Below are 23,633 nucleotides of genomic sequence, written 5' to 3' on the forward strand. Positions count from 1 at the left end.
GAATGAGCATTATTTCGTTTAAGGTGTGATTTTTCCTATTTCTCGTAAAAAAACAAGAAACTTTTAAAAATTAGAGTAATTTATATACTTCGTATACGCTTTTCATTTTGAAATGACGTGCATCTTCTTTTAAATTCCGTCATTCTACCGATATTCGTCGCTAAAATTTTTGTATCGATAACATTGAGTTACAGAATAGCACTTTCGGTAATTCAACCGAAAATTTTCGTTAATTATCAATATCGGTTCGGTAGAAAAAAAAGTTACAGAATCCCACTACAGGTAAAGTAAATACTACAACAAATACAACTCAACAACAACCACATATAAATTTGTTTTTTGTTTGTAATTTTATGCTTGGCTTACATTTACTAAATCCACTCGATGTCAACTGTCACTTCCTTTGCGTATACGTCAAATGAAAACTCATCCGAAATCCATTCGATTTCATTTGACGTTGAAGCAATGGAATTGACAGTTGAAAACGAGTGGATTTCGTAAATGTAAACCAAGCATTAGTGTCAAAGGTAAACGTAAACAAAATAAGGAAATGTCAATAAATTATTTGAATTTAAAAAACTAATATTTTTTCACATTTGATTGAATATTTTGGTAAACATGAATGAAAACTCGTTAGATTTTCAATTTGAATGCTTCCATATCATTCCACGAAATGCATAATTTCTCGCAAGAAGTAGAATTCTTGCAAATAGGTTTGAGGTCGCTGGAAATTCATTGAAAAAGGAGAAGCTGTTTCAATCTTTTGTTTTTGAAATCAAAAAACTACATGTTCATTAGGGGTTTACTTGTTTCAAACTTATCAAAATACCACACTATATTAGCAAATGTTCTACCGTCTCTATAAGCGGTGTTTTAGTGTGCGGCACGTTGTTCGGACTTGTAATTGGGCCATGGTTTTTAATACAACTTGTCTATAGCGATTTTTACCTCGGAACAGTTGGCAACCCTGCCAAATCATATACAAATCGTTGTAAGAGAAAAAAGTCGACTATTCGATTTTCTCTATAACCTAAAGTCGACTTCGATTATTAGACTTTTCCCAACCGAAAAGTCGACTAATCGATTAATCGAAAGTCGATTTTCCTATCGCCCTACTCCAACTAATTCAAATTATTCAATTCAAAACAAATTCAACAATCGACGCGGATTGTTTGTGCGGGTCGTGCGGTCGAAAAAGCAACAACAACAGCAAAATTAAAACGAAACAAAATATTGGTGGCAAACATTAAAAAGTTCAACAAAGCGGTCGGTCGTGTGTGTCATTCATTTTAATATTTTAATTATCGTTTATGGTTTTTATCATCCTCTTTTGTCCGTTGTTGTTTTCTATTGAAATCGAAGGTAGTGAATGAAGGTTAAAACAAACTTACATGACATACATGGCTTGAACAAACGTAAATCGATTCCAAAAGTTCGTTTCATTGGTTGCAAATTGCATTGCATTACTCATACACACATATACACGCACATACAATATGAAGATTTCATAGTTGCGTTGTTTTGTTGATATCCTTCCTTCATCGCGGATGACGTGATGAATATGTGTGTTTGTTTTGTTTGTATTTTTTCGAATCCAAAAGATAAGTTGCAAAATACCATAAGTAGTTCTATGAGCGCTAATGTTGGATATGAGTAACGCCAACATTTGAGCGCACTCACAGAAGAAATTTGTGATCGTCATCGTGTCGTTCTGCAGAAATTAATTGTCAAAGTATACATACAAACATGGCTATATACATAGTTGCCAAATTATGAAACGGGTGAAATGAAATTTACGATCAGGAAGAAGCATAAAACATAAACGTCAAAAACATACAACAATAACAAAACAGAAAAACACAATAATGAACATCACAGTGAACAGATTGGCAGATTAACTAACAACAGACGACAGTTAATTTGTTTAGATTGATCGATTTAGTGGACGACGGTTTCTTTAATATCTTTTTCCTCTATTCTTCATATTAAAAAATTGTACATACGCGTTTAGTTGTGCGTGTATATATGTGTTAGTGTTTTCTTTTGTGATGTTGTTCACATCGACCTGGCCTGGCCAGAAGTATTTTGACCAAATTTCTTTTTCGTTTTTCGTCACATCAGCAGCATTAGGTATCATCACACAACGAAAGTGATTTATACATATCAACAAATATACTAATTGCGTGCACATATGTAAATATTGTAATTTAAACTGAACAACAACGGACAACTATTTGTATTGAGAAATTGAGAGTAACAACGAAAACGTCAACAGTATTTACAAGAAAAAACAACAATGGCAATGCAACAGCGCGAAGTGGGAGTACAAGATTTTGTACTTCTCGATGAGATAACAACGGAAAAATTCATGGACAACTTGAAAAAGAGGTAAGTTCATTGACAACAAAACTGACTCTAACGCTTTGCCCGAGCCAGCTCTTTTTCGCCGCTGACCAGTCGATTTACATACAATGTTAATTGGTCTAGTTCAAGGCAACGCAACTAGATAACTATGTACTAACTTCTTCTGCACCCTAATTATTTTTCTCTTTTTCTCTCATTTCAATTTTTCGGACGATCCACACGTTTTATGATTCCAATAAGAAACTGAACTGGTTTTAAGTTGTAAACAATGGTCACTGTTGAGCAGTGTTGCCGTTTAGAACATTTTCAATTTTGAATACAAGGTACCTGTTTGTGGTTTTGTGGTCGGTTATATTTTTCTGACCCTTTTTGTTAACAAAAATAAACAAAAATAAGAGAATTGTCGAAGATCTTTCAAAACATTTGTTTTGAACACAGAAGCAATAAATTTATTATGAAATCAAAAATTTAAAATCATAAAAATGTTTTTTTTTGACAATCTTAATAATTAGCGGGACTGGTTATTTTATCTAATACCTATTAGCTGTGTCTTTTTACCTGATAACACTAAAAATTGCAATACTGTACGTTCAAATAGAAGTTCCAAAATGTCGAAAATTGTCTAGCCACATCTAATATGCCTGGTGATGTTAACCTAAACAGTTAACGAAACGATCGTCGCATAGAAATTGATGTGTGGGATTTTGCTAGATACCTATAATTTTTCAATAAAAACTCCTTAGCTCATTCAGCTCAATTAATTAAAAATCTTACAAATAGTGGCCTTCACACTAAAAAAGGTAAATTTTACAAAAGGCAAATAATTCTACATTTGACATCAATTATATAACCTTTAATTGCTATTATCGCAATATAATCAAATATTACGCTTTATTGGTATTAAAAACATGAGTGGTCTTTAATTAGGAACTACAATGTTAACAGTTTGGGTTCCACCTTGGTGCAATAGTATGCACACCCGTATTGTACGCAGGAGGTCGTGGGTTCGATTCCCCGGCTAAGCAACATCAAATCTGTGGCAAAATACCCCTCAGTAATGTGGCGACATTTCCTGAGTATTTCAGCCATGTAAAACTTCTATACAGGTGGTGTCTTAGGACACGCCGCTCGGACTCGGCGATAAACTGTAGGCCCCATATCATTGATTTAATATGAATCGTGGTGCACTCATTGGTATGAGAGGTAGTCTCCCTTGTCCATCTACTATTTTTTAATATTTTTTCGACAACATAAAGGCATGGAATCGGACCGGGGCATGCAGACTGCAAGGCGGCAGCATTATATTAAAGAAAAATAACTAAATGAAGGAATATGAGGCAGAATCAGCTTTTATAAATTTTGTAAGGAATCCGGGGCTAACGAGATAAATATGCATTTTTTGCATTTCACCCATTGACTTAAGATTTATTCTTTGCATATTATTTATCTCGTTGTTGTTGTTGTAACAGTGTTTGTTATTATGTTTGTATGTTCTTTCTTCTATTCAATCTGACTCCAGCATCCACTTTCCTGGAACTGAAGATAGACCCAGAGCCAGATTGAAAAGAAGAAAGAACATAAAAGCATAATAACAAACACTGTTACAACAACAAAGAGATAAATAATCTGCAAAGGATAAATCTTAAGTCAATGGGTGAAATGCAAAATTTGGGGCCTTCATCCATTCTATGCCGTTCTTACAAAGATATCTTTAAAGGTAAGAGCTATATGAAGAAAATCAAATCCTGAAATAAACACATTTTATTACTTATTGACATGAAATTAGGTCTGTCTGGTTACTTTCCCAGCAAGAACTTTTTCAGAGAGTAAGGAGTTTTTATTCTCTTTTGCAAGAAAGTTGTAAAAAGTAAACAGACACCTTCCCAGCAAAAATTTTGTATATTATTATTTTAAATAGAAAAGAAAATGACCCCAAAAAAGGAATTTTTCAAATTTTCAACTTTGTTCTCCTAAAAAACATTACAATTAGGCTTGCTATTTCCACAATAAAATTGTTTTTCATTTTCACAAACATAAATCACCGAACAATTAAAAACAGCTGATTGTTTTCAGGAAGAAGAAGAGTTTGCAAGTGTTTGCTAGAAGAAATTTGTCCAGCAAGAATTTGCAAACTCCCACTAAAAGAACTGTCAAAATGTCTCTCTCGACTTCCAGCAACATTTGGTACAAATTGTTACAAGTTTTAGCGTAACCAGACAGACATATTGTATCCATGGATATGATCTCATCCATACTTAAAAATGTGATGAATTCTGTGATGCACTTAGACTTTTGTGATTACAAAATTCGTAAGTAATAATCTATATTATATGTACATATGTTAGGATATAATGTTGGCAATTTGATACATATGTTTGTATTTGTCTGCAGATTTTGTAATAATTATGTGAACAACAACAGGAAGAGGAAACTTTTTGGACTAAGCACTCGTGCGTGTATGCATTGACTTTCACACATGATAGATAGATAGATACATAGCCCATGTATAGATGTTTTATTTTTCAATCATCTTCCGGCCAACTAATGCAAAAATTGAAAATCACCGATACGGATGGTGTAACAGACGGTAGCGAATGGCGATTTAAAATATGATATATGCAATAAGATATCAAAAGGTCAGTTTTGTAAATTCATAAAATATGAAATATTTGAAATTGAGATTATTACATCTGGAAGATTTGTGAAATATGTACTAAAGAAAATTTATGGATGCCATCAATACAAACAATATGCATTTCTTGATGATGCTTTTCATACAGAAATGTGTAAGCTTCAATCAAATTTTCACGAAAATTGTATTTATTAATAAAAAATCAGTAACTAATTAGTAAGCCGTTATTTAACAAAGAACACATTATGAAAAAATATTGTAGTAAATGTACTAGGTATCTATTATATATATTATGAATAGACAGCGGAATTTTATGCAACCCCTATTTTTGGTCCGATTTATGTCAAATTTTGGGCCTGGGCATATTTTTGGCTTCTGATTACATTGCAATCGAAACATATGACATATGAAAAATTATGCAACAAATACTTCAATAATAGGTACAAAAACTTGAGATTCCCACAGTTCACCATCTCATGGATCTTTCGTTTATGGTACGTGTTGCTCGGCTGTACAATTCCTTGCCGAATAAATTGAAAGACTTTAGCATTACCCCGACTTCGACAACATATGTTTGTCTAAGTAGAGTACAATACATTCTGTGCGCTTCTGCCTTGTGGCAGGAACGTAATTTTCTTTGTATAGTAAATATATATAAAAAATGAATTTACGTGAATTTATATAATTAATTAGTTGCTAGTGATCTCAATTTTACTTTCTATATTTAATATTAATAAGGCATGTTTTAATGCCATGTTTTGGAGTAGTGACATATCTGCGCTTTGCATAATGTATTCCATTTATTGTTTACATGTAAGGATTCAATTTAAATAACTAAATAGGATTATTTCATATGCACATTGAGTAGTGATAACATAGGTTAGGTTAGTTGTAAAGTTGATTAATAAAATAAAAATAAATAAATAAAAAAATGTTAGTGTGTACAATTTTTCTGTTTAAAATTCTCTTCAGACAAGTCAATAAAATAGAGAAATGTATAACCACAGCCACAACCTTCAAAATACCGAAAATCGGGAGGTATCGTTCTATGGGGGCTATATGAAGGCCTGAACCTAAATCGACAAATGTTAGGTGGAAATGCCAAAAATTTGGAAATACCAAATTTTAGCAATTTCGGTGGGATATTGAGGCTACAACTTTCAAAATACCGAAAATCGGGATGTACCGTTCTATGGGGGCTATATGAAGACGTGGACCTGTGCCGACAAATATCAGGTGAAATGTTTTATACCCCCAACGAAGACTAAATACCAATTTTCAGTCATTTCGGTAGGATATTGAGGCTACAACTTTCAAAATATCAATTGTTACGCTTTTGCTTAAATCAAATAAGTTTAACAATATACACATTTTTATTGTACAATACTTTGTAGAAGAAGGAAAAAATTGTAAAAAAACTATTTTCTACCAAAAAAAAACTCTTTTTACACTTTAACAATTCACCGAATCCCTTCCCTTATAGTCGCCGCGTCATTTTGCTATGGACAATAAATGCGGCTCGTTTTCCCAAAAATGATCTATAAAACCTTTTGTTTATGATAGATCTAGGGGGCGATATAGGCATTTTTTTATAGCGATGCAGCTTACGTATTGTCGAATGTGCATGGATGTGGTGAAAGAATATTCAAAATCTTCCACACTCTATATGGCATCGATCATCAAATGGCCATTCAATTTCTAGCAGGCATTACGTCTGATGGTGGTAATTGATGCTGTTCTTTTTATGTTGATTTAAGTGAGCGATTAATGCAACGATTTACCACTTCTATTGAACAATTTACTGCTTCATTCCATTATTCTCGACGTCGACACCTGAATGAGATATTTTATGTATCTCATAAAGCTTGGGGAAAACACTTGACGTTACGGAGCCAACTGAGACGACACACTTGCCGACTCCTAAATAAAACAGTAGGTGATTTCCTCGTACATTTTAAGGTAATCAGACATCGAACAAGTGGACAAGTTGAAAGTGTAAATCTTTGCTGCACTAAAATTGAATTCACTCAAATTGCTGGAATGATGCTTCGAAGAGTTTTCATTGACTGACAATCATCAATCAAACAGCAGGTTGGAAAAGTAGGAGGCAAAAAGTGATTTCCTTATTTTTATTTTTGTTCTTCTTAAAGTAGCTAGAAGTAGCTTGTATAATACACAACCATTATGGACGGGTGTATGATATGATATGATACATAAGGTAAATTTCAAATTTCCTTTACAATTCCATTGAAAAAAAATTAAAATTTTTTTTGCGAGCACATACCCGATTTTTGTTACATGGGTTACGAAAAAAATCGTGGTTTCCAATCTGTTCGCGTTCACAAAATTGGATGCTGCGCTCAAAAGTTATGGGGGTTTCATTCCCTTATAAAGAACAAATATTTAAAACTTCCATTTCTGCTGTAATAAGAAAATGTATATATAAAGCGTTAACAGCATTTAATATCTATCCGCAGATGCCTAAATATTTACTAAATGTATTTCTATTTTCGCGGAAAATCAAGAAATACTGAAAAAATCTTGGAGTAAGTTTTATTTATACTAATTTAGAGTCCAAATAAAACTCGAAAAAAATAAATTAAAAATACTTACAGATTCTAGACAACGCGTAGAAAAATATGAAACCAAAATTTTAACGATAGGATTTATAACTGCCATATTACAGCAACAACAAAAGACGAAAACTTATTGTTAGAATATTATTTCAAAAATATATTTTTTTGTTTAATACGAAAAATAGAAAAAACATTTTTGGGAGTTATTCTACTATTTCGCTAAATTTCGATGCAAGGACTGACGGACTTCGCTGAAACTTCTTCAGGGAAAATGCGATGACAAACCCGAACGTGTATTTGCTTACTTTGATAAACAATAGGATTATGAAATAGAAAGTAATATTGAAATTACAACCAAAGAAAAAACATAAAAGTTAAAAAACGTATAATTCGCGAATTCGTTAAAATCAGTTAAGGCGCATGCGCATTTCAGATACAGCGAGTGTATCTCTATCAATATGTAGCGATTTTTCCACTTTTCATTCAGCGGCCAAAGTGTGCCTTCAGTTACATCTTACTGTTCAAAAAACCTTTATGTGGGTAAAAATTGCTCGATGTACATAAGATTATAAGGCGCATCCGATTTCAGTGACCGCCTATAAAAAATACGTCATGTGCTACCAAATTCTATTTTATACGAAATACGAATATTAATCCAGAATCTCGGTAATTTATGCCACACGGTTTTGGAAAATAATATAATCGCTTATAAAGGATTCTATTTATGTAAAAATAAGGAACGAAAATCGCGGTTCAATGCGCGGAATCATCAAAATATAATTTTGCAGAATTTCCTACTTTCAAGGTATCTATAACAGCCGTTTTAGTGGATGGATTTGAAAGCGGAAGGGTTCATTAGATCCGGCGCGTAAAAAAACTAAAATCACGCGGGGTTCTGTTAGGGTTCTACTGTAACCAATCAGAAACTAGGCATCATTGTTATTATACATACACACACACACACACTTGCTACCCTCATGCTATACTCTTTCTCACTCAGTCAGTCTCTTTCAGTCATTCAGACAACACAGTCATTGTATTACACCACAAGTATTAACACGCACATCAACTATTGTAACGTATTTCAGTTTCCAGAATTAAACAGAATAAATCTTGCTTAAGTTTGTTAATTTATCAATAAGTCTTTTATTTACAACATAAAAGCACAACTAAATCTTTTACTCAAACGTAAGAGTACAACAACTGGCGACGAGGACGGTGAATAAAGAAATAAATTCGTTAATTTCAATTCATCTACGCAAAAATCAACTGCACATAAAATGTCAAGCGAGAACATTGTGAAATTACTAGCTGAACAGCAAGCGGCTATGAATCTTCAAACGCAGTTACTGCAACAATTAACAAATCTACTTCAAGCACAGAGTACTGGAAACACCAAAGATGCTACGAGTCCCAGCACTTCAAAAGCAGCATTAATGGAATCTCTTTCACATTCCATGACAGAATTCGTTTATGAACCGGAAAGCGGATTAATTTTTCAAGCGTGGTACAATCGCTACCAACATGTCTTCGAAAAAGAAGCCCAATCTCTGGACGATCATGACAAAGTTGCGTTACTCTGGAGAAAGATGTCAAACAGTGTTCACGAAAGATTCAGGAACTACGTTCTTCCAAAGAATCCAACAGAAATGAGTCTCAAAGACACCCTGGAGAAACTTAACAAACTATTTGGTAAGGTAGAAACTCAAGTGTCTCAACGCTACAAGTGTTTGCAAATGAAAAAACTTGACGGAGAAGACTATAAGGAATACGCCGGTAGAGTTAACTTACAGTGCGAACTCTTCAAGCTAAATGAAATGCAAGTGGATCAATTCAAGTGTCTAATCTATGTCTTAGGTTTACAATCAAGCAAAGACAACGACATTCGCTTACGTTTACTCAAATTGCTAGACGAAGCAAAGGACTCCACAACTCTAGACACGCTTGTAGATGAAACTCAACGACTCATGGATTTGAAAACAGACAATACATTGATCGAGCATCAATCGCAATCAATATGCGCAGTCAAGAAATTCGCCAAGAACAACAACAAGCATTCCCATAAAATTCCTAAAACGCCCTGCTGGTTATGCGGAGACATGCATTACTCAAAATACTGTCCATTTAAAAATCATAAATGTTCAAAGTGTCAGCAGACAGGTCACAAGGATAACTTTTGCAAAAGCGCAAAACGAGGCAAGTCCACTACAGACAAAACTGCAGTCAAGTCGAACAAAACAAAATACAACGCCAACGCTGTATTCTCTTCAAAGCAACTCCAATTTCAACAATTGCGAAAATATACCACCGTGGAAATAAACAAGAAACAAGTCAAATTACAAATCGACACAGCATACAAAAACCAAAGTGCATATTAAACTTCTTGCAGACGCAAAAGAAACATTCATTACAAAACGCCCAGTACCATATGCCGTGAGAACAGAAATAGAAACAGAGCTAGATAGACTTGAAAAAGCAAATATCATCACACCAGTCAATTCTTCAAAATTTGCAGCGCCAATAGTCGTGAGTAGAAGGAACGGAAAAATTAGAATTTGTGCAGACTATTCCACGGGTCTCAACAATTCAATTGAACCAAATCAGTATCCTCTGCCCACTCCTGAAGAAATTCTCTCAGATTGTCACGATTGTATGATATTTAGTCATTTGGATCTCTCTGACGCATATCTACAAGTAGAAGTCGACGATCAAAGCAAAGACTTGCTAACTATTAATACTCACAAAGGGTTATACAGATTTAATCGCCTCACTCCAGGTATAAAATCAGCACCAGGATCCTTCCAGCGAATCATGGATGAGCTATGCACAGGCATCCAAGGAGCACGAGCGTACATAGACGACATAGTCTTGGCAAGTAGATCTCTTCACGATCACAAAACTAATCTTAATTTGTTATTACAGAAAATTCAAGATTACGGGTTCAAACTCAAATTCGAAAAATGTCAATTTTTCAAACCATCAATCAAGTATCTAGGTCAAATCATAGATAAAAATGGCATGCGACCTGATCCAGATAAAATTCTTGCAATACAGAATCTGAAGGTCCCTGAAAACATTTCAGAAGTACGATCTTTACTAGGCTCCATAAACCACTATGGAAAGTATGTCTACAACATGAGAAACATTTGAAAACCACTAGATGATCTCTTAAAAAAAGATCACAAATTCATTTGGACCAAAGAATGTCAACAATCTCTCAACGAATTCAAACGCATTCTAACATCGGATTTACTACTAACTCATTACAATCCAGCATTGCCAATTCACATTGCAGCGGACGCATCATCACATGGCATCGGAGCGGTAATATACCATACTTACCCAGACAACAGTGTCAAAGCCATTCATCACGTCTCAAGATCACTTACTCCAACGGAGCGAAATTACAGTCAAATCGAAAAAGAAGGACTAGCACTAGTTTTCGCCGTACAACGTTTCCACAAAATGATTTTCGGAAGAAAATTCACCCTACATACCGACCATAAGCCATTGCTCACCATATTTGGTTCCAAAGAAGGTATTCCGGTCTACACCGCGAACAGGTTACAACGTTGGGCTCTCATCCTTCTCACCTACGATTTCGATATAAAGTATACCAATACAAAGGATTTTGGACATGCAGACGTTCTGTCAAGATTGATAAGCGCACATGAAAAACCATCAGACGAGTACATCATAGCTTCAATCAACCTAGAAAACGACATAAGGTATGACATCACAGACGCCGTATCAACACTACCAGTTAGCTTCAAAATGATACAGGATGCAACCAAAAAGGATTCAACCTTACAAACAGTTTCAAACTACGTATACAACGGCTGGCCAGAAAACAAAAACAGCATAGATTCTTCAATTCTTCCATATTTCAACAGGCAAGATTCAATATCAATAACAGATGATTGTCTTATGTTCAATTCGCGCATAATAGTACCCGAATGCTACAGAAAACAAATTCTCAAACAACTGCATCGCGGACACATAGGAACAGAAAGAAGCAAATCTATCGCACGCAGCTACGTATATTGGCCAAACATAGACAAGGACATAGAGACTTACGTCAAGAAATGCAACAATTGCCAACTCGCAGCAAAAAGTCCCATCAAAACCAACCTTTGTCCTTGGCCCACAACAACACGCGTTCTCGAACGTGTTCACATAGATTACGCAGGTCCTGTAAAAATCATTTACTACCTCGTAATAGTGGATTCATATTCCAAATATCCCGTCATATATGAAACTTCATCAACCACGACCGCAGCAACATTAAGGTTACTAACAACTTATTGTTCACAGTTTGGAAATCCTGAACAAATCGTATCCGACAATGGAACACAATTTTCCTCAGCGGATTTTGAAAATTGGTGTTCTCAACGAGGAATCAAACACACACCAACAGTTCGATATCACCCAAGTTCCAATGGTCAAGCAGAAAGATTCGTCGATACTCTCAAACGATCTTTAAAAAAATCAGAGGGAAAGGAGACGGCATCTAATGCACTACAAACATTCCTGGAGGTGTATCGTTCAACACCGAACAAAAACTCACCTAATGAACTCTCTCCAGCGGAATCATTCCTAGGTCGAAAAATGAGAACAGTTTTCGATTTAATAACAAAGCCTCCACCAGCGAGCAGAGAGAGAAACATTCAAATGGAGAAACATTGCAACCGGAAACATGGTACAAAACAACGAAATTTCTATTGTAAACAATCAGAAACTAGGCATCATTGTTATTATACATACACACACACACACACTTGCTACCCTCATGCTATACTCTTTCTCACTCAGTCAGTCTCTTTCAGTCATTCAGACAACACAGTCATTGTATTACACCACAAGTATTAACACGCACATCAACTATTGTAACGTATTTCAGTTTCCAGAATTAAACAGAATAAATCTTGCTTAAGTTTGTTAATTTATCAATAAGTCTTTTATTTACAACATAAAAGCACAACTAAATCTTTTACTCAAACGTAAGAGTACAACAGGTTCAATGGTACCTGAGTCACATTTGTAAATTTTGAAGCCAAAAAATATGGTTTTAAAGAAAATTTACGCACCAAAATTTCGACTTTGGACCCCTCTCACTAGGGAGCTGTATGAAGCACACTCATGAGATATACATCAAACGACGTGAAATCACGAGTTCTACAATCCAATAAATAGTTTGGGTAATTAACTGGTTGCGCCCTCCAATTATAAGAGAAATTAAAAAAAAAACCAGATTTCAAAACTTCAAAATGTCAGCATCGATTTTAGGGGGATGCAGTGTATATATCGAAAAGACATACATTAGAACCATGTTGCCCAAGGGGTATTCTTCAATTCTTTCTTTGAGCTCAGGTCTGAATTTTCCGTGGTTTGTCCAGAAATCAAGAAAGAACACAAAAAAAATTGTAAACTTCAACACATTTTCACCCATTTTTTAATATTACCACCAACACAGCTTCCACATAAATTATTTGTTATGGTTCATTTTATGCGACCCCGGCTAAAACACTTCAATTAATATAAATATATTCATATTGAATAAAATATATTGACAGTTCTCGACTTATTAAATGGTGAACCTCAACTTCAATGAATGTAAAACATTTTTGAATATTACCATATATCAGCCTGGAAATACATCAGCTTCTATTTTTTAACTCAATTACAATTGGCCTGATTACAAAATAATTTAATTAAAGAAATTTCGGTTTCAAAAAATATATATTTTCCGCAAAATCAATACTTGCCGATTGCTTTTAAAACTTGGTGAATAAATAGTAGAGTTTGTGATCGGGAATTCCTGTCACTTGATTTGCTGGGAATTCCCGAATTTTTTGAACGGTATTTCGGGAAATTTCTGGGAATACGGAAATTTGCATTTTCGTATATAAGAGACATGATCTGTTCCTGAACCTGTAAGAATCTTCTATTTTTGAAGTTTTGACATTTGTCAAAAATTGCAGGTAACATGTTCTGGAACAGAGCATTTATGTTTGCTTTATAGTTATTTAATGTTGGTAATTCTAATCACTGGTATTACCGCAATAGAAGAACGTCACAGATAACTTTTTTATTATGAATCTCTTTTTACGAAAACAAGGATATTATTATTTCTTAACACATCGCGGATATCACTAAAGGATGCCATTGTGGAGTTCTTGGATGACCGTAAATGCTTGAGTAGTATTTGTTGCACCTAATAGACCTAATTAGGGGGTTTTTAATCGCTCTGAAGTGGGTATGTCGTTTGGTCTTGACTTGTCCAAGTTGTTTGACTCGATTTACCATGCTCTGCTGTTAGATAAGTTGAAGTTTAAATTTGGATTCTCTGTTTCTGCGTTCAAGTTGGTGGGATCGTACTTATCTAGAAGATCTCAGTTTCTATCTCATAATGATATTTGGTCTGAGTCTAGTAATGTTCAGTTCGCTCTGTTTCTTTGGAAAGGTGTACATTGTTTTGTATGCAGATAATGTGCATGTGTTTTTTAGGTGTGGTAGTCTTTCTGACTTAGAGGCATTGGTGTGCTCAAATCTTAACTCGTTGGCCCAGTGGATTGCTTCAAATGGTCTTGTAATAAATTGGTCTAAAACTAAAGCAGTAGTTTTTAATGATCATGACACTAATTCTGCTTTAAGGATTACTGTTAATTCGATTTATGTTGACCACTTAAAATGTCTGGGTGTTGTTATTGATAGTAGATTGGATTTCCTCCTATCTCGTGTGAGGTTCCAGCTTCGGAAATTATACAGCCTTAGTGCATGTTTGCCATATTAGGAGGAGAGTGCATCTTCTTGACCAGTCCAACGAATTTCTAGAATTGTTAACTCTATTGTTCGTTATGTGTACAGTTTGCGACGTTGGGACCATGTATCTCTGTATGTTGTTGATTTTCTTGGTTTGTCCTTCGAAAAGTATATAGATTTTCGTCTTCTTCTATGTTATTATGAGGAATATTAATAACGTAGTGACTTTTTAATGTGTAGGTCTTTGCGTAACCCTCAATTATTGTACCCCAGATTTTCGTCCGGAATTGGTCAAATACTGTTTGTTGTTCGTGTTGTTAGATTGTGGAACCAGTTGTCGTCAGATCTTCGACACTTTTATGCAGGGATGCCAAGGTGTTGGTCTTATGTTTTCAGCCTTTTTGTCTTCTGCAAACCCCAGCTAAGTCACAAAGATTTCTGCCGTATTTTCAAACAGCAAAAAATTTAAAATTTTATACGTTTATTTTTAAAAACGTAGAACCTTCATTGATCTTTCGAATAGAAACTGTAATATCAGGTTCATGCTTTAAATTCGGGGCTTGCCTTTATGCAAATATGAAAGGATCAAATTGATAGGTGAAAATATGATTACCATTACGTAAACTTCCTCATCATTGATCTAATGGGATACAAATATCCGCTGTTTCATACAAAATATTTCTTCGTCTGTAAAAGTACAAGTATAGGTGCAAGTTCTTCGACAATGCAAAACAATTTGGTCTCTGGCGGCATTTCATGTAAATTTGATTGAAACGGTTGTGGTTGGCATTGTTTACAAAACATTATCTTTCCATTTTATTTGGACAGCCTAGAAAAGAGAACAAACGATTTGTGTACATTTCACTATGTTATCGTTTCGAAATAATACAGGAACACAGAAGAGTGCAACTCCCGTGAGTTGTCAGAAGAGACAGTCATTTAAAATCTGAAGCAAAGATATCTGGTCCAACAGAATGGCAAAGACATATTTTCACTTCGTTTTTTTGTTTACAAAAGTGTTTCTCCACTTCAATTGTTTTATGGCCTTTTCTATTTAGTACACATTTCGATTTCCTCCAAGTTTTTTTTATACGAACAAAACGCAAAAAAAAAAAAAATACACTGAATGTGATTTCCAAATTAAAGTTTATGATCAAAATCTAACCAACCATGTTAGATAAAAACATCATCTGCCTTTTATTTTGATTTGGATATACATATGTATGCTGAAACAAAGACCATATCATTTTGCGAAGAATCCAAACACTTTCTTGTTGTGACCATCCAGATATTAAATAGAAAACTATTTGCGGTCGTGACATTATTCGCTGGGTGACAAATTGAATTATCTTGGTATTTTAGCAGTATTATTTATTGACTCAAATTAAATTATTTAACAAATAAACACTCACTTGGTATTTTTGAAAAATTACTCATAATGTAATTTTTGACGAAATTTTGAATACAGTAAAACATTTTTCACTTTGGATTTGTATTGCAATATTTGTTTCACTGTATGTGTTAATGGTTACTCATATATAATATATACCTATATATTTGTGTATAGCATGTCACTTGCCGATATTTTTACTTACTAAGCTTTTCTTATCATCAGACTGTTTTTTCTTTTCTTTTTAAATTAGTTCAAACAAACTTGAAAATCTTATCTATGTTCATTGCACACATTTCCGATATGAAAAGTCTTAATATTTATAATTGAAATTTTAATCGAAGGAGTTGACATTGGAATATTGATAATGAAATCCAGATAAGATTGAATAAGCAAAATCTTATTGTATTTTCGTAAAAATTTGATGGAAGTGTTTACGAAGGCACCAATTTTTTTGGCAGCAGGTTGTTTTTGGGGCGGTATATGTTTTTTCAGAGGTAAGCCAATACTTCCTGAGAAAATGACCCGAAAGCTTTAAAAACCCCCTGCGGCCAGCATTATGTGTTAAAAGCACGGCCACTTTCGAACCGGATACTGCGTTGATCCATATTTTGCATGTCGTATTATTTCTGCGAATATTACATAAACTTCGAAGACGAGTTTTATTGGCCCACTTCTTCCGGTACTTTGCTCTCCAAAGTAAAAACCCCTTTAAAAACACTACGTCCGTCCACCATGTGTAATGCTTGGTTCAAATTTTGCATGTCGTAATATTTCTGTGAATATTACATAAAGTTTCAAGATGGTTCCTATAAAAGTTCAGACATTTTTTTTGCTAAAATTTTACGCTCGATATCTCTTCAGAGGAGAAACCGATTTGGTTCAAACTTTGGGTGTCGTAATTTTTTGTCCAAATTCAGTTTTAGTTTGCAAATGGGCTATATCGATCCACTCTTTATGGTACCTTCTTCACACAAGTTCAACATTTTGTTTATGTGCAGTTTAAGGTATGTTCAAAGATCCATTGGATATTTTTACCGAAGGTACCCTTTGTGGTCATGTTTAGAGCGATATTATAATTTTCGAGGACAAGTCAATAGTTTCTCCCGCAATGGCCCAAAAGCTCTGAATTGAAATGACTGGTGGGCGCGATATCTATCGAAATTAATGATCGTCTTCCAAAATTGACTATATCGGTCTATTTCTTCAGGTACTACGTCATTCGCAACACTTTTAAGCTTTACTTCAAATTCATATTTTTGTCGGCAAAGTTCATACATCGAAAAAGGCCACAAAATTATGAAACCCCCTAAATAGAAGAGTTTTTGTTAATCGATGTTTAGACGTTCAATGTTAATGGGAAAGAAAATTGAGTTCGTGGGCGAGGGAGAATAGAGGATTAAGAGGGGGTACACACACCCCTGCACTCGCAAATTCTGTTTTGTTTCTTTATTCTTTGCAGATTTTTTTGCATTTTCTTTCATATTTTTTTTCTCCACCGGCAAATAAACATTGACGCATACATTTGAATTAAAAACATTTGTGATGAAATGAAAAATTTAACAAAAATTACCTGTAAAAATTATTAGTAAACATATACATTTGTATTTATTTAATTTTTAATGAACTTTAATTTCTATAAGCAATATCGCCTTAGTATTGCACAATGGTGGGCTTTCATACACGCCAGCGTTGATTGTCAACCCTCACGCATTCTTACGCTCTTCGAATCAGTTGCTGCTGAGAAGCCGAAGAATGAACACACATATGGGGTGTGCGCGTGATTTTCTTGTGTACACACAACGAAATCTACAATTATTTTTCAGGGAATTAATTATGTTGTTAAAAATGTATATAAAAACATAATAAAATTTTTGTTATTTTACAAAAAGTGTTACACGTTTTAAGAAAAATTTTTTGCGCATATTATTATAAATTAAATACGCATAATGTTATGGAAAAATGATATTATGATGAAAAAAATACAAAAGTTTAAATATTTTGTTTTTAATTTTTCTCTAAGCAATATAAACATGTGTTTAAAATAATATTATTATTTTCTTATTTAATTTTTTAAATGCACAAAGCATACAATATCATGTACATGTTTACGGATCATTAAGGCAACAACCACAAAATGCTTGCTCTTAATTCCTTTCAGTGCATTTTCATTCTCTCTCTCACTCATACTCTCAATCTAATTTTGCCCATCTATGGTATTGCATTAGAATGATCAAACGAGAAAATGAGTGTGAAGAAGAATAAGAAAATTGACACAAACATTATTTGCGTGTCTAAACTGCAAGAAAATTTTAAAAGAAATTGAGAAGAAAATTTGCCTTTCCAGTTTGAACGCATAAACACGGACTTATGTAGCCTTTGATCGATCTGTCCATAGATGAATGTTTCAATTCACACAGTCTGAGGGTATATCTCAGTCGGCAAAGCCGATTGATGCTTTTTTACTTGTTTTATTTCCATATACCTAACCATAGAAGATAATATTATATATTAATATTTTTTAAAGAAGTGATTATGGATTGTAATAGAAAAACTTCTGACTGATTACCAGTACGAACGGAAATACGTTTCATATTTATTAATACATTTAAGGGACCGTTCGTTTATAGTCCGATGAAAGTGAACGTTGTTTTTCACTGTCACAAATGTGACGTATTACAAACAAGCCAACACAATATAGACAATATATAGTATATGTCACTTTGTATGTGTTAGAGCAAGTCACAGAAAGTAGACTAGTCTAAGCCAAACATTTATAAATGGCATTGTGAGGCAGCAAGGCGGCAACCTGTGGCCAACTAAGTGCTGTCATTATGGCTTATTTTTAGGCTTTGTTACTGTCCGTTTTGGTATTGATATCCGAAAATGGGGATGACTATTTACAAATCGGCGGTGTTCAATTAATTAAAATACAAATACTTTTTTAATTATTAATGTTGCGTACTTTGAAATTCAAAGTGGAAATGAAATTTTTTATTTACTTATAGGAACTGCAAATATTGAATTGCAAAATTTGCAAAGTAGATTTAAGTTACATGTTGTTCGATATTTTTCACAAATCGTTAAATATAATTTAAAAGATAATGTTAAAAGAAACAAGTAAGAAATGAAAAAATAGTTTTCATTCTGTTACGAAGGTACCAATGTCCACAATTTGTGATGACCTTTGAGCTATGCCTTCTATTCTTGGTGGGGAAGATTTGTGACCACTGGGAACATCAAAAGTAAAATTACCGCTAGTTCGGTAAAAAAAATGTGGCCAAAATCTTCAAAAATCGGGAATGCCGTTATATGGGAGCTATACGAAAACATGGACTTACGCTGACAATTTTTGGGGAAGTTTTGTGACCACTAGAAATTTCAAATGTCGAATTACAGGTAGTTCGTATGAAATTGTAGCTAAAATCGTCAAAATATCTAAAATATGGATGTACCTTTAAATAATGGCTAGGCCAAAAAATTTAAAAAATGTTGACAATTTTTGGTGGAGAAGTTTTGTGACCACTAAGAACCTCAAATGTAGCTAATATCTTCAAAGTACCAAATATTGGGAGGTACCGTTATATGGGGGCCAAACCAAAACGTGTATATCAGCCCATATTCGTACTTGATTAGATCGACTCAGAATTTTACCCAGATCTAGAACATGTACACTTTATCGCAAATGATTATTTCGATGAGTTAGTCCCGATTTACATTAGGCGAGTTTACTTCTCGTTCCTTTTTAAACTTGCCTCTTGCGTTTAGGCAATTCTGTTCCGGAATGTTTTGTTTTCAAAACAATGAAAATAATGTCAAATACGAAAAATGTAAAAGGAAAATTGAAAATTGCCGGTTTTTTTTTTCATTTCCATTCCCCTTATGTGTCGCTCCTACAAACAGGGACTTGCCGCAAGTAAACTTGCCTAATGTAAATTGGGACTTACTATGGTGGTCCATTGGGACTTACTATGCTCCATAAAGTAGAAAGGTCGAACGAAGAAAACACAAAACTAATTATAAAAACATGTAGAAAAAGGTAATAATGTGACTAAACGCACAATTCATCATAAATAAATAAAATTTTAAAATTCGAAAATGGAAAATTACCATGTGTGTGAACATAAATTGGAATTTAAATTGGAAAATTTAATTCTAGCAAAGACACCCACCCTTAACTGAGCTCAGTTATAGAGTGTAACTGTAGATGTAATTTAAGAAAGGAAGTATTAAATTCACAGTTTTTGGAGAGTGCACTGTGGTCCCAGCCCGCGACAAAAATACACAAATCGATGTCTACAAATTATGATTGTAACTATTCAAATCTAGTGTAGACACATCAAATTTTAGTATTCCGACTTTCTTTTAACAACTTCTAACGGTACTAGTTAAAGCAGAGCCACAGAAGTGAGCATTTCCATTTGAAGAAATTGAGACATTGAAATTTCCTTTAACGTCGAGTCAAGTTACAAGTGATATCACAAAAATGTAATGTGTAAAATTACTACAGTAAGAAATGGAAGTTAAAGTGAATGGTATTGTTATTGTTTTTAATTGATAACATCATAAAGTTGTATCTTAATTTTGTAGTAAAATTGATCTCGTTTAAAATGTATTTTTGTGAGTGTTTTTATTTAATATTGTGAAAAGAAATAGACTTTTAGTACATTGGATCCTCGCGGATCCTCACGTTATTTTTATTTAAATGTTCGTGGAAGTATCCAGAATTAGGAAAAATTTATCTCGTCTGCCGAAAGTTGCCGAGCGGTATTCAGTTTTCATTATACTGAGTGTACTCGGAGTTTTGTAAATTTTTAGTATAGATTTTTTGGGTGTTTTTAAGCAATCGGTGTTATTGTTTTGCATTTTGTATCGATCTTATTTTATAAAAAATAATGTTTATAGGATTACAATATGTATGTTTTTGAAATATGGTGTTCAAAAAACTTTGTCAATGCCAGCATGGGGACGGTATTCGGAGAAATTCAAACAAACGTTCAGGTGGATTTTGCGGGATATGAATTCTCTATGTTTTCAGATCGTATACACTATCTCTGCAAAGGAATTTCAAAACTCTGGATACAGAACAAGAGAACAAAAATATTGATAAACATCATGCAAATTGGCTTGCTATAAAAGACACCACTATTTTACATGCCACTGAAAGATACAGCAAACTGGCTTGCTATAAAAGACACCATTATTTTTGAAAGATACATGCCACTTCAAGAGTTATCTGCCGTTGAAAGTAACAACGCGGAAGGACTGCCGTAGGTTTAAGTTCCACACAAAAATAATAACGTAGAATGGTTAAATTGGCAAGCAGCAAGTCTTGTTTACTGTTTATATATCCTGGTACATTTTTAGTCTGTTTGAGGCCTATAGGACATTGTTTACATCTAATATAATCTGGTACGCCCTTGGTCCATATTTTAACCCACCTAGTAAGAATGTTCTGTGCCTCATATTGTTGATACTTGTACCAGTTAATCCTTGTCAAGAATATAATTCATAAAACGTCATGATTTTTACAAACGTTTTTGTAGAAAATTTAGGCCAAATACATAAATATGCCAAATGTCGGGAATTATCATGACATATGACTATACAAAAATGTGGACATATTTTGATGAATATTGGCAAGTATGTATGATACAGATTATAAACTCGAAATGTCAAATTGCAGCACATTCAGTTGGAAAATATGGTCAAAATCGTGAAATTATAAAAAAAAAACGGGAGGTACGTCTATATGGGTGATATACCAAAACCTGGACTTCTATCGACCATAGACCTACGCAAGATGTTTTATACCACCAAAAACACAAAATGTCAAATTGCAGCGAATTCACATCAAAAATATAGCCAAAATCATTAAATTAATATAAAACTGAAAGTACCGTTATGGGGGGTCTATACCTGGGAGTGGACCAATCCTGACGATTTTTGGGGAAAATTATCTTCTAGTAGCTACGAGTTTACGGTAAAATTTTCAGATCGATATCTTGATTAGAAATATTTTTGTCGCTCTCTCCCATACAAGCTAAACCACAGTGCAGTGGGTCCAACAGAATATGCACTTCAGCAGATTTGGTATTGGGGGTATAAAAATAATTTTTTTTTACCAACATCTGAACAGGTTTAGAACTATTCGAAATGAATGGCCTATATGTATTTTCGATGCTGATTTCAAAAAAATTATCCCCTTGACGCACGCGACACCGTATTTGGACAGTGGACCCAACAGAATATGCCCTTCAGAGATTTGGTATTGGGGGTATATAAAATATTTTTTTTACCAACATCTGAACAGGTTTAGAACTACCCGAAATACATGGCCTAGATGTATGTTTGATGCTGATTTCAAAAAAAAAAAAAAAAAAAAAAATGTCCCATCGACGCATGCGCCTCCGTTTCTAAGGGGGGGCCAAAAAAGTGGTTACACTTCAGCTGATTTTTTAGTGGGTACTTTTGTAACTAATGTATGCTCGTATATATTTAAACGTTCATACTAATTTCATAAATACATTTAAATTTTGTATTAAAAAAGATATTTACACTTTCCCTTAATTTAGTTAAGAAAATCTTCACATGTCACAGTGAATTTAATACTGTTACGAATGTAACTGATAGGGTTAAGTTAGTTTAGTTTAATTTCCGTTAATTTAGAAATTTGAATTGTAACGTAAAGTTTTTATTACGCAGTTACTTTATTTAAGCAACAACAACTACCATGTAGAACTCTCTTCATTATTCTAGATGTTACTTTACCTTTCATTAATGTGCTTTTATTTTGTTTTGCCATAATCATGTAATTATTGTTTAGTTTGTTACTTCTTTGCACTTGTTTGTTGTTGTTACGTCATTACTGTGCTTGTCGTCCAATTGTATTCCCCCATGTATGTATGTGAGTATGGTTGTTCGCTTAGTGCGAATGTGCGTCTGTGTGTTCGCTGCACAGATTCGAGATGTTGCCATATGTGTTCTGGAGGACTCTAGAACAGGGAGACTTTGGGGTATAAATACCGGGGAAATGGCAATGACGGAGTAGTTGTGTTTTAAGCGTTGAACTGAACAGATCGGTAAAAGAGTAGCTGCGTGCTAACTAGAGATTTGCTGTGTGCTTAATAATTAAAGTCGGTTCTGAATAAGTGTAATAAAGTAAATAAAGCATTGTAGAAACGTAATCTAAAACGAACCCTGTTTTATTTGGTACAAATCGTATCGGGGAATAAAACAACGTCTACACGGAGATTAGTTAAATCTAATTCCGTAACAATACTTTCTTAAATTAATACTTTCTTAATTTCAATTTATTCTTAGCATCGCTCTGTTAACTCTATAAGTAAGCTCTGTTAAAGCTCATTTAGACTAGCCATAAATCCTCAACTGGATTTAATAAATCCACCACAAATCTCATTACATTTAGATATGCATTTGGAGGATTTAAATGGCAGTCAGCTGATTTTTGTTCACAGCACAATTACCAAGGTAGATGCATCAGCCCATCTGTTCGAATTTGAAACGTCAAAAGTAGTTGTTGTAAATAGAATTCGTCCAAAAATCATACAGCAAATTACAAATTTATTGTTTAATTTACTATTTGTATGTAAGTCGAGCTTAATCTCATATTTGTTGTGTTCAAATTTTAAAAGAACAAGTTTAAAGTGGGGTGTAGTTAAAATTGATTACTTTTTTACTAGTTTCGTCCAACGCCACTTGGACTCATCAGTTCTCTTAGTTCTTTGTATTGAAACAAAGAACCCTTCCCCAATGACGACTCGAGATCAAGAATACGTGTGACTGTTGAATTCCTTTAAATGCGAATTCAACCGAAACACCTAAAAACTCTCGTAGCCGCATATGTAAACCAAATTAACTACTCCCACTTTATTGTTTAATATTGAAA

The 23,633-nt window shown here is 33.9% G+C and overlaps 1 protein-coding gene across 8 annotated transcripts in view; it reads left to right on the forward strand.

Annotated features, from left to right (window-relative positions):
- The window catches only part of Myo31DF (Unconventional myosin ID), a 69,451-nt gene that overhangs the window by 6,635 nt on the left and 39,183 nt on the right, over nucleotides 1-23,633 (forward strand). The window contains exons 1-2 of one of the 8 annotated variants that reach the window (XM_073968850.1): nucleotides 1,107-1,362; nucleotides 2,122-2,388. The exons of 1 other annotated variant lie outside the window; for it this stretch is intronic. In XM_073968850.1, the coding sequence (XP_073824951.1) occupies nucleotides 2,297-2,388 (92 nt within the window). In that variant the 5' untranslated portion in view covers nucleotides 1,107-1,362; nucleotides 2,122-2,296. Of the gene's footprint in view, nucleotides 1-1,106; nucleotides 1,433-2,121; nucleotides 2,389-23,633 lie in introns of those variants that run through there. 6 more of the 8 variants (XM_073968848.1, XM_073968851.1, XM_073968852.1 and 3 more) reach the window with 6 other exon arrangements.

This window comes from Musca autumnalis, unplaced genomic scaffold (assembly GCF_047663935.1).
Source record: "Musca autumnalis isolate F117 unplaced genomic scaffold, ASM4766393v1 scaffold_2, whole genome shotgun sequence".
Lineage (NCBI taxonomy): Eukaryota > Metazoa > Arthropoda > Insecta > Diptera > Muscidae > Musca > Musca autumnalis.